Consider the following 16417-nt stretch of genomic DNA (forward strand, 5'->3'; position numbering starts at 1 on the left):
CAGGGATTAGTGGCCAGGCCGGGCCTGAGCAGACACTGACTGCTGGACATCTTGGCACGGCGCAGCCAGGGCCGGGGTAGGCATGCGTTGAGATGGAGTGAGTGGCACAAAGAAAAGGATGGGAAAAGAGCAGCAGATCAACGTAGAAGCTTTTGTTGTGCAAAATTCAACCATCTCCTCCAATGTCGTTCACATTTTGAATCCGAGCCCAACACAGTTTAGGCCTTCCGTGTGTCTCTGATTTATAGTCAACATGCTGAGTTGTCCTCACACGAGTGTTGGGAACGCTTCTATAACTGACCCCCAGCAATTAATTTTAAAAAAAATACAGTATACAGTACCAGTCTAAAGTTTGGACACACCTACTCATTCAAGGGTTTTTCTATATTTTGACTATATTCTACATTCTACAATAATAGTGAAGACGTCAAAACTATGAAATAATACATATGGAATCATGTAGTAACCAAAACAGTGTTAAACAAATAAAAATATAATTTATATTTGAGATTCTTCAAAGTAGCCATCCTTTGCCTTAATGACAACTTTCTACACTCTTGGCATTCTCTCAACCAGCTTCACCTGGAATGCTTTTCCAACAGTCTTGAAGGAGTTCCCACATATGCTGAGCACTTGTTGGCTGCTTTTCCTTCACTCTGCGGTCCAACTCATCCCAAACCATCTCAATTGGGTTGAGGTCGGGTGATTCTAGAGGCCAGGTCATCTGATGCAGCACTCCATCACTCTCCTTCTTGGTCAAATAGCCCTTACACAGCCTGGAGGTGTGTTGGGTCATTGTCATGTTGAAAAACCAAATGGGATAGCGTATCGCTGCAGAATGCTGTGGTAGCCATGCTGGTTAAGTGTGCCTTGAATTCTAAGTAAATAACAGACATTGTCACCAGCAAAGCACCCCCACACCATCACACCTCCTCCATGCTTCACAGTGAAAACCACACATGCGGATATCATCCGTTCACCTACTCTGCATCTGACAGACACACAGTGGTTGGAACCAAAAATCTCCAATTTGTACTCCAGACCAAAGGACAGATTTCCACCGGTCTAATGTCCATTGCTAATGTTTCTTGGCCCAAGCAAGTCTTCTTCTTATTGGTGTCCTTTAGTAGTGGTTTCTTTGCAGCAATTCTACCATGAAGCCCTGATTCTCACAGTCTCCACTGAACAGTTGATGTTGAGATGTGTCTGTTACTTGAACTTTGTGAAGCATTTATTTGGGCTGCAATTTGTGAGGCTGGTAACTCTAATGAACTTATCCTCTGCAGCAGAGGTAACTCTTCTTTTCATGAGAGCCAGTTTCATCGTAGAGCTTGATGGTTTTGCGACTGCACTTGGAGAAACTTTAAGAGTTCTTGAAATGTTCAGTATTGACCGACCTTCATGTCTTAAAGTAATGATTGACTGTTGTTTCTCTTTGCTTATTTGAGCTGTTTCTGACATAATATGGACTTGGTCTTTTACCAAATAGGGCTATCTTCTGTATACACCCCTACCTTGTCACAACACAACTGACTAGCTCAGACGCAGTAAGGGAAGAAATTCCACAAGATAACTTTTAACAAGGCACATCTGTTAATTGAAAAGCATTCCAGAAGCTGGTTGAGAGAATGCCAAGAGAGTGCAAAGCTGTCACCAAGGCAAAGGGTGGTAACTTTGAAGATTCTCAAATATTAAATATATTTTAGTTACTACATGATTCCATGTGTGTTATTTCATAGTTTTGATGTCTTCACTATTATTCTACAATGTAGAAAATAGTTTTTTTTAAATTTAAAAACCTTGAGTGAGTAAGTGTGCAAACCTTTGACTGGTACTGTGTATACATATATATCGCATAATTATTTGTCTTTTCTTACATGATGCTTCTGTCTTTTGCCCAAGGATAAGGTTCTCCAATCTGTAAAGTTTTTTGTGTTGCGGATCCCCTCTTCGTTGACCCTTGTTATCTCCGTATCTTATGCTCTGTAAACACAAAATGTCATGGTTACAGCAATGGAATAAAGATGGGAAACCCGAAGGTGGCTGACCGGCAAGATTAGTGGAGCGCACCAAAAAAAACAAGGCTTACTCCATGAATCACTCACTCACTTGTTACTACTCACAGACCTATTGTATTCATTAAGAACAATTAAGTCTCTGATGACTAAATAATTACATAATATATTATTTTGTTCCTTACTCCATTGCCTCTAAAGGGCCCAGGGCTGGAGTTAACAGGCTGATTGGGAGGACGCGTGGGGATAATAAGGGAAAGGAGCAGAATTAATTGGGTTTGATTAAGGGAGCTTTTCAATGGGACACAGCTTTTTCACATGACATAATTGGAAGTCAGTGTGAGATAGGGGGTTGTGAGTGGAGGATATGTTGGCTGGTGCCAGTGTTTGTTGTTGCCCCCCCCACTTGTGTATGTGGACACCCCTTCAAATTAGTGAATTCGGCTATTTCAGACCCATTGCTGATAGGTGTATCAAATCGAGCACACAGCCATGCAATCTCCACAGACAAATATTGGCAGTAGAATGGCCTTACTGAAGAGCTCAGTGACTTTAAACTTGGCACCGTCATAGGATGCCACCTTTCCAACACGTCAGTTCATCAAATTTCTGCCCTGCTTGGGACATTTTGGGGAAGGCCCTTTCCTGTTTCAGCATGACAATGCCCATCATTTTGGAATGAGATGTTCGATGAGCAGGTGTCCACATACACTACAATACCAAAAGTATCTTGTTGTAAACCTTCATAGGCTCTCATTCACCAGATAGCACACATGTGGATAAGCTGTTGCAAGGGCCTGCTATACATTCGGTGTGAGATTGTCACTTCTGCTCTGCTATTTTATAACAATTATTATAATGCACGTGAAACAACTCCCGATAACCCCAGATTGTTTCAAATGTAGATCACACATGCATGTGCGCAACACAAACACACACACACCATAATGCACTGTGCAGGAACTGTTCAGGAAAACACACCTGATATAATTGGTCTGCTCATTGTGTTTGTATAATCTGGTTACACTATAATCTATCACAGGGGAGGAGAGACAGACAAGCTATTCAGTCGACACTATAGTAAATCCAAAAATATAATCCACATGCATTCTCCTCACCCCACAACTAGAATATGAAAGATCTCATCCTCAAAATATTGGTTTTCCATTTTATATATTTGTGAACTATGGCAATTGCCAAGGGTATTTGCTCTGGCCACCAGACTGGACAGCATGTAAAAGAGATTACTAGCGCCAACTATGGTTGGCATTTGGAAAACATCTCCTATATTCAACTAATTTGCTGAGATTGTTAATATCAATGTATGGTTTATCACTCACTTGTCTATTCAGAGTCAGAAAACTTTATTGTCCTCAGCAATTCATCTTGCAGCAGTCATAAAACATAACACATGTAAAAAATGTAAATGAATAGCAATGGATATTTACAAGCAAATATGCAGGGTAACTTCAGTTTCATAGTGCAAGTGCTAAGAGCAAATTGTTAAATTGAAGAATTGCATTCGGAATAAAAGAGTACTTGGCCCTTTTTTAACCTTAGGTAGTCTGTACTTATGGCCAGGGGGAAGGAACTGGAATTCAGGGTTTAGTGGATGGCAAGAGTCAACCGCTATTTTATTTGCCTTATGGAGGGCTCTCCCCAGGTAGAGAGATGGCAGATCTTGCCCACCTATTTTTCTGTGTAACCTTGACATTTCCAAACCAGCAGGTCAAGCAGTAGGATAGGATGCTCTCAATAAATGATTCATAAAAGAGAACCATGATGGTTAGATCAAAATTTTAAAAGTGCAGTGTCCGTAGGAAATACAGTCCCTGCTGGCCTTCCTTAAAAATAGCATCAGTAAAATGATCCCAGGACAGCTTGTTGTCACTGACTAGCCCAACATATTTGTACTCCTCCACTATTTCAATGGGCTCACCTTTTATCAGTGATGGTGTTTTTTTTTAACCCTTATTTTACATGGTAAGTTGACTGAGAAAACATTCATTTACAGCAATGACATGGGGAATAGTTGAAACAGCCAATTGTAAACTGGGGATGATTAGGTGAATATGATGGTACAAGGGCCAGATTGGGAATTTAGCCAGGACACCAGGGTTAACACCCATACTCTTACGATAAGTGCCATGGGATCCTTAATGAACACAGAGAGTCAGGACATCTGTTTAACATCCCACCCAAAAGACAGCACCCTACACTGGGCAATGGCCCTAATCACTGCTCTGGGAAATTGGGATATTATTTTTCAGACCAGAGGAAATAGTGCCTCCTACTGGCCCTCCAACACAACTTCCAGCAGCATCTGGCCTCCCATCTAGCAATCAACCAGGACCAACCCTGCTTAGCTTCAGAAGAAAGCCAAAAATGGGAAGCAGGGTGGTATGCTGCTGACTGTGTGTATGGTAGTGTTCCTTCGAATGTAAATCACTGTGTCCTTTGTTTTTTATGTATGTCATTTTAAATGGGAGGACTCACACCAGACAGTAAAATCATTCAGAGCAGGTCCGTCCTCCGTCTCATCCCCTTTGAGAAGACTGACCAAAGCAGTATCATCGGCATATTTGATCAGGTGACGCCCTGGGAAACGGCTCCGGCAGCTGTCTGTATGTATAGTACTGGTGAAAGAACACTGCCCTGTGGGGTTCCATACTGAAGTAGTGCGCACCTCAGCGAGTGTGTTGCCAACTCGTACCTGCTGAGACCTATCAGTTAGGAAGTTGGTGATCCATGTGATAAGCATAGCATCAAGTCCGAAGTCTCCTTTCAGTCTGTCCGCGAGGACCAACCAATTGATTGTGTTAAATGCCGAGGAGAAATCTGCTAACCTGATAGGCACATGGGTTTTACTGCCCTCCAAATGCATGTACACCAGATGTAAGAGCGAGGATGGCATCATCTGTCCCTCTCTCTGACCGGTATGCAAATTGGAGGGGGTCAAGAAGGTGTCTGGTGGTGTTGATTATGTATGCCTTGATGATCTTTTCAAAAGATTTAATCAAGAGAGGGGTAAGAGTGACAGGTCTGTAATCCTTTGATGCAGATGGATGAGAGGTTTTTGGTACAGGTACATACAACAATAGCTTTTTTACATAGAGATGGAATTTCCAATGTATACAGGGACCGCTGAAAGACAGAGCAGAAGACACCGCTCAGCTGAGTGGAACAGAGTTTCAAGACAAGACCACTTATGTCTATATACACAAATATACTCATTGTACATGTAATCCAAGGACAGTGTGTTAGACTAGTTAGAGAGTTTCTTAGGAATATTTAGGGGAACAAACATGTGTGACTGCTTCCTTATGTAGGCAGTGCAAAAAAGAAGAAGGTAAAAGTAAACTGGAGTCATCATAGTTTTGGGAGGGTGAAAACAATTGATCATCATAACAATTTTTTTCTTGTTGCTAAACTTCCTGTGTATCCTGTCAGTCATACAAGTGCTTGGTACGCCACTGGGGGAGCGTTGTAGCTGCTTTATTCCAGTGGCGCCCTGAATTATGAAGTCATCGAAGTACTTCCGGTGCCGGAATGTCTCTAACATTTTGGAATGCTGCTGTATTTTCCTTAAACCACATAGCTAGATAACATTTTTTACAAATTAATCTGTGTGTCTTTGTGGTTCAGTGGACTCGCTGTTAATTTATTGAAGACAAACATGGATATTCCTACAGCTCCTGAGGGTTTGTATCTTTAATTTTGAATAACTAGCAATGCCAATGTGCTAGCTAACTTAGCATGCTGTGCAATTAAGCTACGCAGCTAACTTAGCTAGTTTATCCAAAGCTAGTCAGGCACATGGTTGTCGTTACTAAGCTAGAATGCTATACTTTTTATTAGCTTTTTGATCAGTAAATTAGTATATTTATACTTAGGTTAGGGAACTATCTGGACTGTTTTGACTGATACGCCTGGCTACAGCTAGCTATAACGTTAGTCGCGCATGCGTCGATAATGTCCCTTTTGCTTGACTACTTTTCTCCCCTACACAGTTACCTTTTGCAGTACATAACTGGGGGTAATTCTGCTTTGACGTTTAGTTAACTAACGTAACAATAAGAGACCGCTGTGTACAGTATGTATGGTGTATGTGACTCACCATACAAATGTCCGTATTGTTTTCCTCCACAGACCAAGAGCTGAAAAATGTAATTGACAAACTGGCCCAGTTTGTGGCTCGAAATGGCCCTGAGTTTGAGAAGATGACAATGGAGAAACAGAAGGACAATTCCAAATTCTCTTTTCTGTTTGGAGGGGACTTCTTCGCCTATTACCGGTGCAAGCTTGCAATGGAACAACACCAGCGTATGTAGCACATATAGCTAGCTATCCATTCAAATAGTCTTATCCTAGATTCAAATCAAACTGTATTTGCCACATGCGCCGAATACAACAAGTGTAGACTTTACCGTGAAATGCTTACTTACAAGCCTTTAACCAACAGTGCAGTTCAAGAAGCAGAAAATATTTACCAAGTAGGCTAAAATAAAAAGTAACACAATAACGAGGATATATTCAGGTGGCACCTGTACCGAGTCCGTGTGCAGGGGTACAGGCTAGTTGAGATAATCTGTACATGTAGGTGGGGGCGAAGTGACTGCATAGGTAACAAAAAGTCTTTAGTCCATTTTGCAGCAGGTTTTGGAGCACAACCACCACAACGTGCAGATGTTGTCGCATAACTTGTGACATCTGCTCCCATCTTTCTAGTCATTGCAGGAAGAAGACCTGCGTGTATTTCTGTCAAATTAGATATAGGGTTGTTACTATACTTTGTATCACGATACTAGGAAGTAGGCTAAGGAAGGAAACACAACATGAAGCAGACTTCATTTCTTATGGAAAACAGTCCCAATGTTGGGAAAAAACTGCCTTATGTTCTCAACCAGTCAAATGTGTTTATTTAGCAAGCTATAGCTCCCAATATTTTACACAATTAGGTTATTTTTATTTATCCTTTATTTAACTAGGCAAGTCAGTTAAGAACAAATTCCTATTTACAATGATGGCCTAACCCGGAAGACGCTGGGTCAATTGTGCGCTGCCCTATGGGACTCCCATTCACGGCCGGTTGTGATACAGCCTGGAATCGAACCAGAGTCTCTAGCACTGAGATGCAGTGTCTTAAATCGCTGCGCCACTTAGAAGCCCAAAAAAGTTAGAAAAGGATCATAGAGTAAAGTCTGCTTCACAGCGTCTGTGTTCTTTTTGCCAAGTACAATCTTGTATCGTAGATTTGTACTATTTTGATACTAGTATTGTGACAACACCATGCAGCACCCATACTTCCTGCAGCTATGGACAACACTATTTAAATGTGTGGCTGTTTGTTTGCCAGCTGTATTATGATGTGTGGCTGTTTGTTTGCCAGCTGTATTGTAATGTGTCTTCTCTCCACATAGATCCTACTACCCACGAATGTGAGGAGTATAAGTTGGAAGGTATTTACTGGATAGAAAAGTGCAATTCTAGTACCAACCTGCACATGTTGTATCAGCAGTGATTCAAAGGCTTTGTTTTTGTATTGCGTTTAATGTGTTGATATTTTTCAATCATGATGATTTTGAGATAGGGGGGGAGACCCTTACTGCTGGTGTTCATCTAAAAATACTTATATTTTAGTCGTTATCTAAACATTGTATTTTTGATGTTTCAACCACAATTCAAGTTTGTACTTTGCGATGCCTTATGTATGTCAGTTTTTAGAGAAAGTTCTTGATATTCTTAATGCTTTTTGAGATCATTTTTGTCTGTCGCTTGTGATTGTTTCAATGCTGCTGCAAAGTTTTTGTGACTTAATAATCCACACACTCCTGTTTTTTATTTCAGTTTCGAAGGTGCTGCAAAACGCTTTATATGTTTTTCAATATCAACTTCTTTGAAGTATAAAGAAATTTAGTTAAATGAAGATGAGAGCATTCCTTGATGTTGCATGAAGATAGTTGCATGTCAAAATTGTATTATTCTGGTACTGGCTTAGCTTTTCCAGAATTTCATTCAATTATGAATTACATTTTTTTAGGCCACATAGACGTCTGCGTGTGCAAATGACAAAAGGCATCACTACTACAATGTTCTTTATCATGTTTGTCTTTTATTAGATATTTTGACCTTGTTTTGCAGATCTTTATAATCCATCTGGTACGGAAGTCCTAGACGTCCCTCCACCAATCGCCATCCTGGCCCCGCCCCCCATCGCCCCTGCCACGCCATCTCTAGATGAGCTCATCCAGCAGAGCCAATGGAACCTGCAGCAGCAAGAACAGCAGCTGCTCACTCTCAGACAGGTACGGGTCACCTTACCCCAGGGTCGTTGAGTCCTCTAGACCATAATTAGTTGAATCAGTTGTGTTAGTGCAGGGCTGGAGAAAATGCCTGCACACACTGGCCCTCCATGGTGCAGACTGACCAACGTTACCATATCTTATATTCTCTGGTCATAAAATGTATGAGACAGAGTACATGAAGTTTCAAAGCAAATACATTTGACAGCTGTTGTTTTTCCTAATGTCCAAAACTGGTTGTCGTTTGATTCCAGGAGCAAGTGACTGCAGCTATAGCTCTGGCCATGGAGCAGCAGACCCAGAAGCTGCTGGCGGAGACTCAGCAGGACATATCTGAATTTGACAACCTGCTGCAGCCCATCATTGACACCTGCACTAAAGACGCCATCTCGGTAGGTTCATGACACCAGGTTAACACAACATGAGCAGGAGAAGGGTCTGGTATGTTTAGTCAGTAGTATGTTTCTCTCTGGTTCCTCCCAGGCTGGTAAGAACTGGATGTTCAACAACGCCAAGGGCCCACTGCACTGTGAGCTGATGTGCTCACACCTCCGGAACCGCATCACAGCCGACACAGCTCACTTCGAACTCCGCCTACACCTCATCTATCTCACCAATGATGTCCTCCATCACTGGTAAAAGCATGGTGGAAATGAGGCTTTGTTTTTATCCTCATAATGCACTTTTTTCATTATGTGAGTGTCAATCTATGTGCATTTTAAACTGATAAAATACACCTGTTATAGATAATGTTAGTAATTATGTCATGCATTGTATTCATGGTTAATTACATGATACTTGTATTGTGTACCACCAGTCAGAGGAAGCAGCAGAGGGACCTGCTAGCAGCGCTACAGAAGGTGGTGGTGCCCATCTACTGCACCAGCTTCTTGGCTGTAGAGGAGGACAAGCAGCAGAAGATCACACGTGTCAGTGGGCTTCCTGTTCAATGTAGACATTGCGCCATATAGATGTTACCTGTGGTTGAATGACACCCTTTATTTTCCTGTTTCTCTCACAGCTTCTACAACTCTGGGAAAAGAATGGCTACTTCGACGGGGTGACGATCCAGCAGTTACAGAGTCCAGCTGTGGGCCTGGGCCAGTATCAGGTGAGGACTGAGGCTAGTGGCCTAGTAAAGTGAAATACTGCAAGTTGTCTGACAGTTAAAAGCCTTGGACTTAGAAGTCAACCACATACAGTGGGGCAAAAAAGTATTTAGTCAGCCACCAATTGTGCAAGATCTCCCACTTAAAAAGATGAGGCCTGTAATTTTCATCATAGGTACACTTCAACTATGACAGACAAAATGAGAAAAAAAATCCAGAAAATCACATTGTAGGATTTTTAATGAATTTATTTGCAAATTATGGTGGAAAATAAGTATTTGGTCAATAACAACAATTTATCTCAATACTTTGTTATATACCCTTTGTTGGCAATGACAGAGGTCAAATGTTTTCTGTAAGTCTTCACACACTGTTGCTGGTATTTTGGCCCATTCCTCCATGCAGATCTCCTCTAGAGCAGTGATGTTTTGGGGCTGTTGCTGGGCAACACGGACTTTCAACTCCCTCCAAAGATTCTCTATGGGGTTGAGATCTGGAGACTGGCTAGGCCACTCCAGCACCTTGAAATGCTTCTTACGAAGCCACTCCTTCGTTGCCCGGGCGGTGTGTTTGGGATCATTGTCATGCTGAAAGACCCAGCCACGTTTCACGTTTCAATGCCCTTGCTGATGGAAGGAGGTTTTCGCTCAAAATCTCACGATACATGGCCCCATTCATTCTTTCCTTTACACGGATCAGTCGTCCTGGTCCCTTTGCAGAAAAACAGCCCCAAAGCATGATGTTTCACCCCCATGCTTCACAGTAGGTATGGTGTTCTTTGTATGCAACTCAGGATTCTTTGTTCTCCAAACACGACGAGTTGAGTTTTTACCAAAAAATATTATATTTTGGTTTCATCTGACCATATGACATTCTCCCAAACTTCTTCTAGATCATCCAAATGCTCTCTAGCAAACTTCAGACGGGCCTGGACTGGCTTAAGCAGGGGGACACGTCTGGCACTGCAGGATTTGAGTCCCTGGCGGCGTAGTGTGTTACTGATAGTAGGCTTTGTTACTTTGGTCCCAGCTCTCTGCAGGTCATTCACTAGGTCCCCCTGTGTGGTTCTGGGATTTTTGCTTACGGTTCTTGTGATAATTTTGACCCCACGGGGTGAGATCTTGCGTGGAGCCCCAGATTGAGGGAGATTATCAGTGGTCTTGTATGTCTTCCATTTCCTAATAATTGCTCCCACAGTTGATTTCTTCAAACCAAGCTGCTTACCTATTGCAGATTCAGTCTTCCCAGCCTGGTGCAAGTCTACAATTTTGTTTCTGGTGTCCTTTGACAGCTCTTTTGTCTTGGCCATAGTGGAGTTTGGAGTGTGACTGTTTGAGGTTGTGGACAGGTCTTTTATACTGATAACAAGTTCAAACAGGTGCCATTAATACAGGTAACGAGTGGAGGACAGAGGAGCCTCTTAAAGAAGAAGTTACAGGTCTGTGAGAGCCAGAAATCTTGCTTGTTTGTAGGTGACCAAATACTTATTTTCCACCATAATTTGCAAATAAATTCATTAAAAATCCTACAATGTGATTTTCTGGATTTTTTTTCTCATTTTGTCTGTCATAGTTGAAGTGTACCTATGATGAAAATTACAGGCCTCATCTTTTTAAGTGGGAGAACTTGCACAATTGGTGGCTGACTAAATACTTTTTTTGCCCCACTGTATATGTATCCTGCCCCATGCCGCACAAGAAGGTCCATCAAAATATTAAACATTTACAGCGTATTGGTTTAATTTTAATTATTTTATTCACTCCAGCCAGGATATTCACCCCTAGTGTTGTCTGCAGCACTAACAATGCCATCTTCCTGCTCATCTCCTCTCTCTCTCCCAGGCCTCTCTGATCACAGAGTACGCTGCGGTGGTGCAGCCCATTCAGCTGGCCTTCCAGCAACAGATCCAGACCCTGAAGACGCAGCATGAGGAGTTTGTGGCCAACCTGGCGGTTCAGCAGCAGCAGGCTGCAGCAGCAGTGAGCCAGCTAGCTGCAGCAGAGCCTGACATTAAGGCAGTCACCACTCAGCCTGGTGAGAGGGTAGAGAGAGAAGAACATACTTGTACACACATGCATAAACACACATTCTCATGCATGCACACACACAGTGGTGGTAAAAGTAAACATACCTTGATAGAAAATGATTCAAAAGTGAAAGTCACCCAGTAAAATACTACTTGCGTAAAAGTATTTGGTTTTAAATATACTTAAGTATCAAAAGTATAAAATATTCCTTATGTCAAGCAAACCAGACAGCACAATTCTTGTTTTTTTAAAATATTTATGGTTAGCCATGGGCACACTCCAACACTCAGACATCATTTACAAATACAGCATTTGTCTTTGGTGAATCTGCCAAATCAGGGGCAGTGAGGAGGACCAAGGATGTTCTCTTGATAAGTGTGTGAATTGGGCCATTTCCCTGTGCTTCTAAGCATTCAGAATGTAGTGCATACTTTTGGGTGTCAAGGAAAATGTATGTAGTAAAAAGTACATTATTTTCTTTCGGAATGTAGTAAATTAAAAGTTGTCAAAAAATAATATAAATAGTAAAGTACAGATACTCAATAAAATTACTTAACTAAAAATACTTTAAAGTACTACTTAAGTAATTTACACCACTTCTCTCACACAAAAACACACCAGGCACTTCGTTATCAAATCAATTCAAATGTATTTATATAGCCCTTCGTACGTCAGCTGATATCTCAAAGTGCTGTACAGAAACCCAGCCTAAAACCCCAAACAGCAAGCAATGCAGGTGTAGAAGCACGGTGGCTAGGAAAAACTCCCTAGAAAGGCCAAAACCTAGGAAGAAACCTAGAGAGGAACCAGGCTATGTGGGGTGGCCAGTCCTCTTCTGGCTGTGCCGGGTGGAGATTATAACAGAACATGGCCAAGATGTTCAAATGTTCATAAATGACCAGCATGGTCGAATAATAATGAGTTATGTTGAGGGTATTGTTAGCAAAATCGCACCGTAGAGAAGTGGGTGAAATATTTGATTGACTTTTAGGCTGTTTCTTGTGTACACACAGACCCAAGCACTTCAGGATTTTGTTTACATGTTGATTATGGGTAGATTCTTCATCTGCCATATTTACCCTTTAACCAAATATCCTTCTGACTGTCTTGTGGTGTCAAAGGTATTTCATTGTACTTGTGCATGTGACAAAACTTAACCACAGGAGAGGTGAAGTCGTCCATGTCTGGCCCTCCTGGTGATTATGACGGCGCCCAGTCCAGATCGGACCCCGGTGCCAACAGTGGCCACTCTGATAACGCCTCCTCTAAACCCTGGTTCGACCCACAACACATGTCTGGAGGTTGGAACCCCAATCAGCCAGTAAGCTGCTCTCCTAATGTGTTTGTGTGTAGTGTGACTTTTCCCTTATGTAAAACTATAAGGAATATTCTGTGTGGATATACTTACAGGTTTATTGTTGTCGTAGAGTTGAACGGAATGACTGATGTTCCTATCTATTGAATCAGTCCCATGATAACAAACTGTTGAGTTGATGAGTGAGTGGTGGTGAAGGTACAGTAACATGGAAGATGAGACTCCGTCGAAACACCAGTTTTATTTTTGTCCCCTCTCAGCCTCCGTTTGACCCCACCCAGGCTCCCCCACCGTGCCCCCCCTGGAACAGCCACGAGGGCATCTGGAACGAGCAGAGGGGGGACCCCAGCTGGAGCGGAGGCCCTCCAAGGGGGGAGGGGGGTCCCTGGAGCGGAGGGGGAGGACAGAATGAGCCCCCTCCCAACTGGAGCGGTCAGTACGACCAGCCCCCCTGGAGCAACCAGGGACCTGACCAGCCCCCCTGGGGCCAGAGAGAGCACCCCTTCCCCCGTATGCAGAGGCCCCCCCACTTCAGAGGGCCCTTCACGCCCCACCAGCCAGGTCCCCCTCCCTTTAACCAGCCGCCCCCGCCTCCCCACAACTTCGGCCGGTTCCCGCCGCGCTACATGCAGGATGACTTTCCACCCAGGCACCATTTTGAAAGGCCTCCCTACCCTACACACCGCTTTGACTACCCACAGGGAGACTTCCCTGGAGGTAAGAATCCAGAACAGGTCCCACCATGGGAGCTCAATATTCACTGTTTTTTCTATGACTATTGTATATGAGCACCTCTCTGGTTTAGTTCCCTGACCACCATCATGTAGCGATTTACATCAGTAACTGAAAGTACTGGCTGCAACATGTAATTTAACTGAGTATCTCCCCATGCCCCTGCGTGTTGACCAAGACATGGGCCCTCCGCACCACCACCCTAGCCAGAGGATCCCTCCTCCGGGTATGGGGGGAGGAGAGCACCCTCCCTGGGGGGGTAACCAGCACCCAGACTTTGGCCCCCCATCCCACGGCTTCAACGGCCAGTCCCCCCACATGAGACAGCGTCCGGCCCCGGCTCACGTCAACCAGGATGACCCCAGCCTGGTCCCCAACGTCCCCTACTTTGACCTGCCCGCTGGACTCATGGCCCCTCTAGTCAAAGTGAGTAGAAAGGGATGAAGATGTCTATTTCTTTTCACGGATACATTTTTTCCACAGCTCACTATGGAGATGCATATATTTCTTGACCACAGTGGTCTAAACAATTGTGTTCTCTACCTGTTTATGTGCATTAGCTGGAAGACTATGACTACAAAGCACTGGATCCTAAAGACATCCGTCTGCCTCCCCCAATGCCCCCCAGTGAACGCCTGCTAGCTGCTGTGGAGGCCTTCTACAGCCCCCCCTCCCATGACGGACCCAGGAACAGGTAAAACGTAAACATTTTCACTTTATGTGATCAATGCAATATGTGCTCTATTGATTGCAATGTGTTTGTCAGTGAGGGCTGGGAACAGAACGGCCTGTATGAGTTCTTCAGAGCCAAGATGAGAGCCAGGAGGCGAAAGGGCCAGGAGAAACACAACAGGTGAGACCGTCTGCCTGCTGACCAGCCTTATGTCTCACACACACACACACACGCACACACACGTGTATCTGTAGTATAAGGAGACTTTGGGTGTCTATTAACATAAAATAAATGTGCCTTTTGAAATCAGCAGGTAAATACAAATGCTTTGTAAGTCTGTATTTTTTCCCATCTGTGTCACAGGAGCCTGCTGATGGGAGGACTGCTCAAAATAATGGCTGGAGAATGGCGTGAATAGAATCAAACTCATCGAAAACCATGTGTTTGTGTTCGATGCCATAGCATTTATTCCGTTCCAGCCATTATTATTGGCCCGTCCTCCCCAATTAATGTGCCGCTGGCCGCTTGTGGTAAGTGTAAAAACTGTATGAGAGATGAGTGTGTTAACAATGTGGTTTCTCTGTCTCTCCCAGTGCACACGGTAGTCGTTCACACAGCCGTTCTCATAGTCAGGGTCGCTCCTCGTCTGAATCCAGCTCAAGATCCTCCAAGTCCTCCCGCTCCTCCTCCCGGTCCCGATCTCGCTCCTACTCCCGATCTCGCTCCAGGTACGCACAGATAGGATTCTTCCTGATTTTTAACAGGAATTCTTGACCTCTGAAATTCAAATTATGTTAGATGATAGTTGATGTCTAATTGCACCACCAACATGACAGACCGTTAAGGAGACATTGATGCTTATGACTTTTTGTCTTTCACCTCCACAGGAGCATGAGCCGATCCAGGTCGTCCCGCAGTCGCTCTCGTTCTAGGTCTCGCTCCAGATCTCGCTCTCCTGACAAGAGACGGCAAGAGAGGCCTGCCCCAGCCTCTGACCCAGCCTCTGCCCCTGCCTCCCAGAAGTCCCGTAGCCCCTCTCCTCCGTAAGTCCCTCATCTCCGCATGCACTGTATTCTGCTGTCCACACAGTCTATTCCCTCTGACATATTGCTTGCATATCTGTGTATATAATAGGGCTAGGTTTTTTGGGAAGGTAGAGACCAAATAGTAACTGCGCCATTGAGATAATCGAGGCCGTCACTGTCACATTGAAAAGTTAAAGCAGAGCATTGAAGGCTGTAGATCAGGGTTCCTCAACCCTCTCCTCTGGGCCCCACCCAGACATTTCACATTTTTGTTTTAACCCTAAACTGGCACACCTGATTCAGTCAACTAATCATCAAGCCTTTGACTAATTGTTAAGGGTTAAAACAAAAATGTGAAACATCTGAGGGGGCCTGGGGAGAGTGTTGGGAACCCTGCTGTAGATTTAGTCTTTACTGAATGTATCTCCACAGAGCTACGTCTGGTCTGGGCGCAGCCCCCTCGGTCCTGCCTCCAGACAGCAGGCTGGGAGAGGAGAACAAGGGCCATCAGCTGCTCATGAAAATGGGCTGGAGTGGGACTGGGGGGCTTGGAGCAAAGGAGCAGGGCATCCAGGACCCCATCAAGGGGGGAGAACTCCGGGACAAGTGGGACCAGTATAAAGGAGTGGGGGTGTCTCTGGATGACCCTTATGAGAACTACCGCAGGAACAAGAGCTACAACTTTGTAGCTCGCATGAAAGCAAGGGAGGAAGGTAGGAGTGTTCTTTTTTTAAACTGTTGCAATGAAATCCTGATGTAGTGGATAGGTATATTTTTTAGGTGATATGACAAACTAAAATATAACAAGGTCTTCTTTATTTCAGTGAATCGGGAACCACAAGAGCCCCCTCCCACTGAATAATGTGCATCGTAAAGCAAACAAACCTAACCCAGAACATACCTCTTCAGTCAGTTTTTTGTACAGAATAATGTTCTTATAGTATGTTTGAAAAATCCTCACATACCAGAAGGTTTTGAATGTTGCTTTTTTGTGATACTCATTCATGTATTTTCTTATGTTCCAGTTTTGATGACTTGGAAATGGATATAAAGTATTGTTGCTCTTTTGTAAGAAAAATAAAATACATTTGTGGAATTCACCCACTGATGTAATGTCAAATGTGAATCAAAATGACCCTCTAAAAAAATCTTTACAGCGTGTGGTTAATGTTTTCATTTGTTTGAATAAATGCACTGTTAGTCTCCGCTTGAACTTAAA

General features: G+C 43.5%; 1 protein-coding gene across 4 annotated transcripts; it reads left to right on the forward strand.

Moving 5' to 3' along the window:
- The first annotated feature begins 5524 nt into the window (after positions 1-5524).
- LOC115109200 (calcium homeostasis endoplasmic reticulum protein-like) lies at positions 5525-16404 on the forward strand. 4 transcript variants are annotated; one of them, XM_065009672.1, is made up of 18 exons: positions 5525-5716; positions 6165-6338; positions 7436-7474; positions 8157-8320; positions 8572-8709; positions 8801-8952; positions 9135-9246; positions 9339-9428; positions 11268-11460; positions 12617-12774; positions 13050-13484; positions 13672-13926; positions 14061-14194; positions 14267-14353; positions 14767-14901; positions 15061-15216; positions 15631-15911; positions 16023-16404. In XM_065009672.1, exons 1-18 carry the CDS (start codon positions 5692-5694, stop codon positions 16058-16060), a joined length of 2766 nt encoding a protein of 921 aa, XP_064865744.1. In that variant the 5' UTR covers positions 5525-5691; the 3' UTR covers positions 16061-16404. The 4 variants fall into 4 exon arrangements, with proteins under 4 accessions (XP_064865744.1, XP_029489731.1, XP_064865743.1 ...); XM_029633871.2 differs by having other exon boundaries at positions 5526-5716; positions 13029-13485; positions 13679-13926; XM_065009671.1 differs by having other exon boundaries at positions 5526-5716; positions 13029-13484.
- The last annotated feature ends 13 nt before the right edge of the window (positions 16405-16417 follow it).

The sequence above is a fragment of the Oncorhynchus nerka genome, linkage group LG25, assembly GCF_034236695.1.
Source record: "Oncorhynchus nerka isolate Pitt River linkage group LG25, Oner_Uvic_2.0, whole genome shotgun sequence".
NCBI classification, from domain to species: domain Eukaryota; kingdom Metazoa; phylum Chordata; class Actinopteri; order Salmoniformes; family Salmonidae; genus Oncorhynchus; species Oncorhynchus nerka.

Excerpts from the sequence above, each read along its gene's own strand:
- LOC115109200 (XM_065009671.1), top strand. The coding sequence starts at position 5,692 with ATGGATATTCCTACAGCTCCTGAGG. Across the intron at positions 8,710-8,800 it reads GCACTAAAGACGCCATCTCG|GCTGGTAAGAACTGGATGTT; the intron begins GTAGGTTCATGA and ends GGTTCCTCCCAG. Across the intron at positions 13,485-13,671 it reads CACAGGGAGACTTCCCTGGA|GACCAAGACATGGGCCCTCC; the intron begins GGTAAGAATCCA and ends CCCCTGCGTGTT.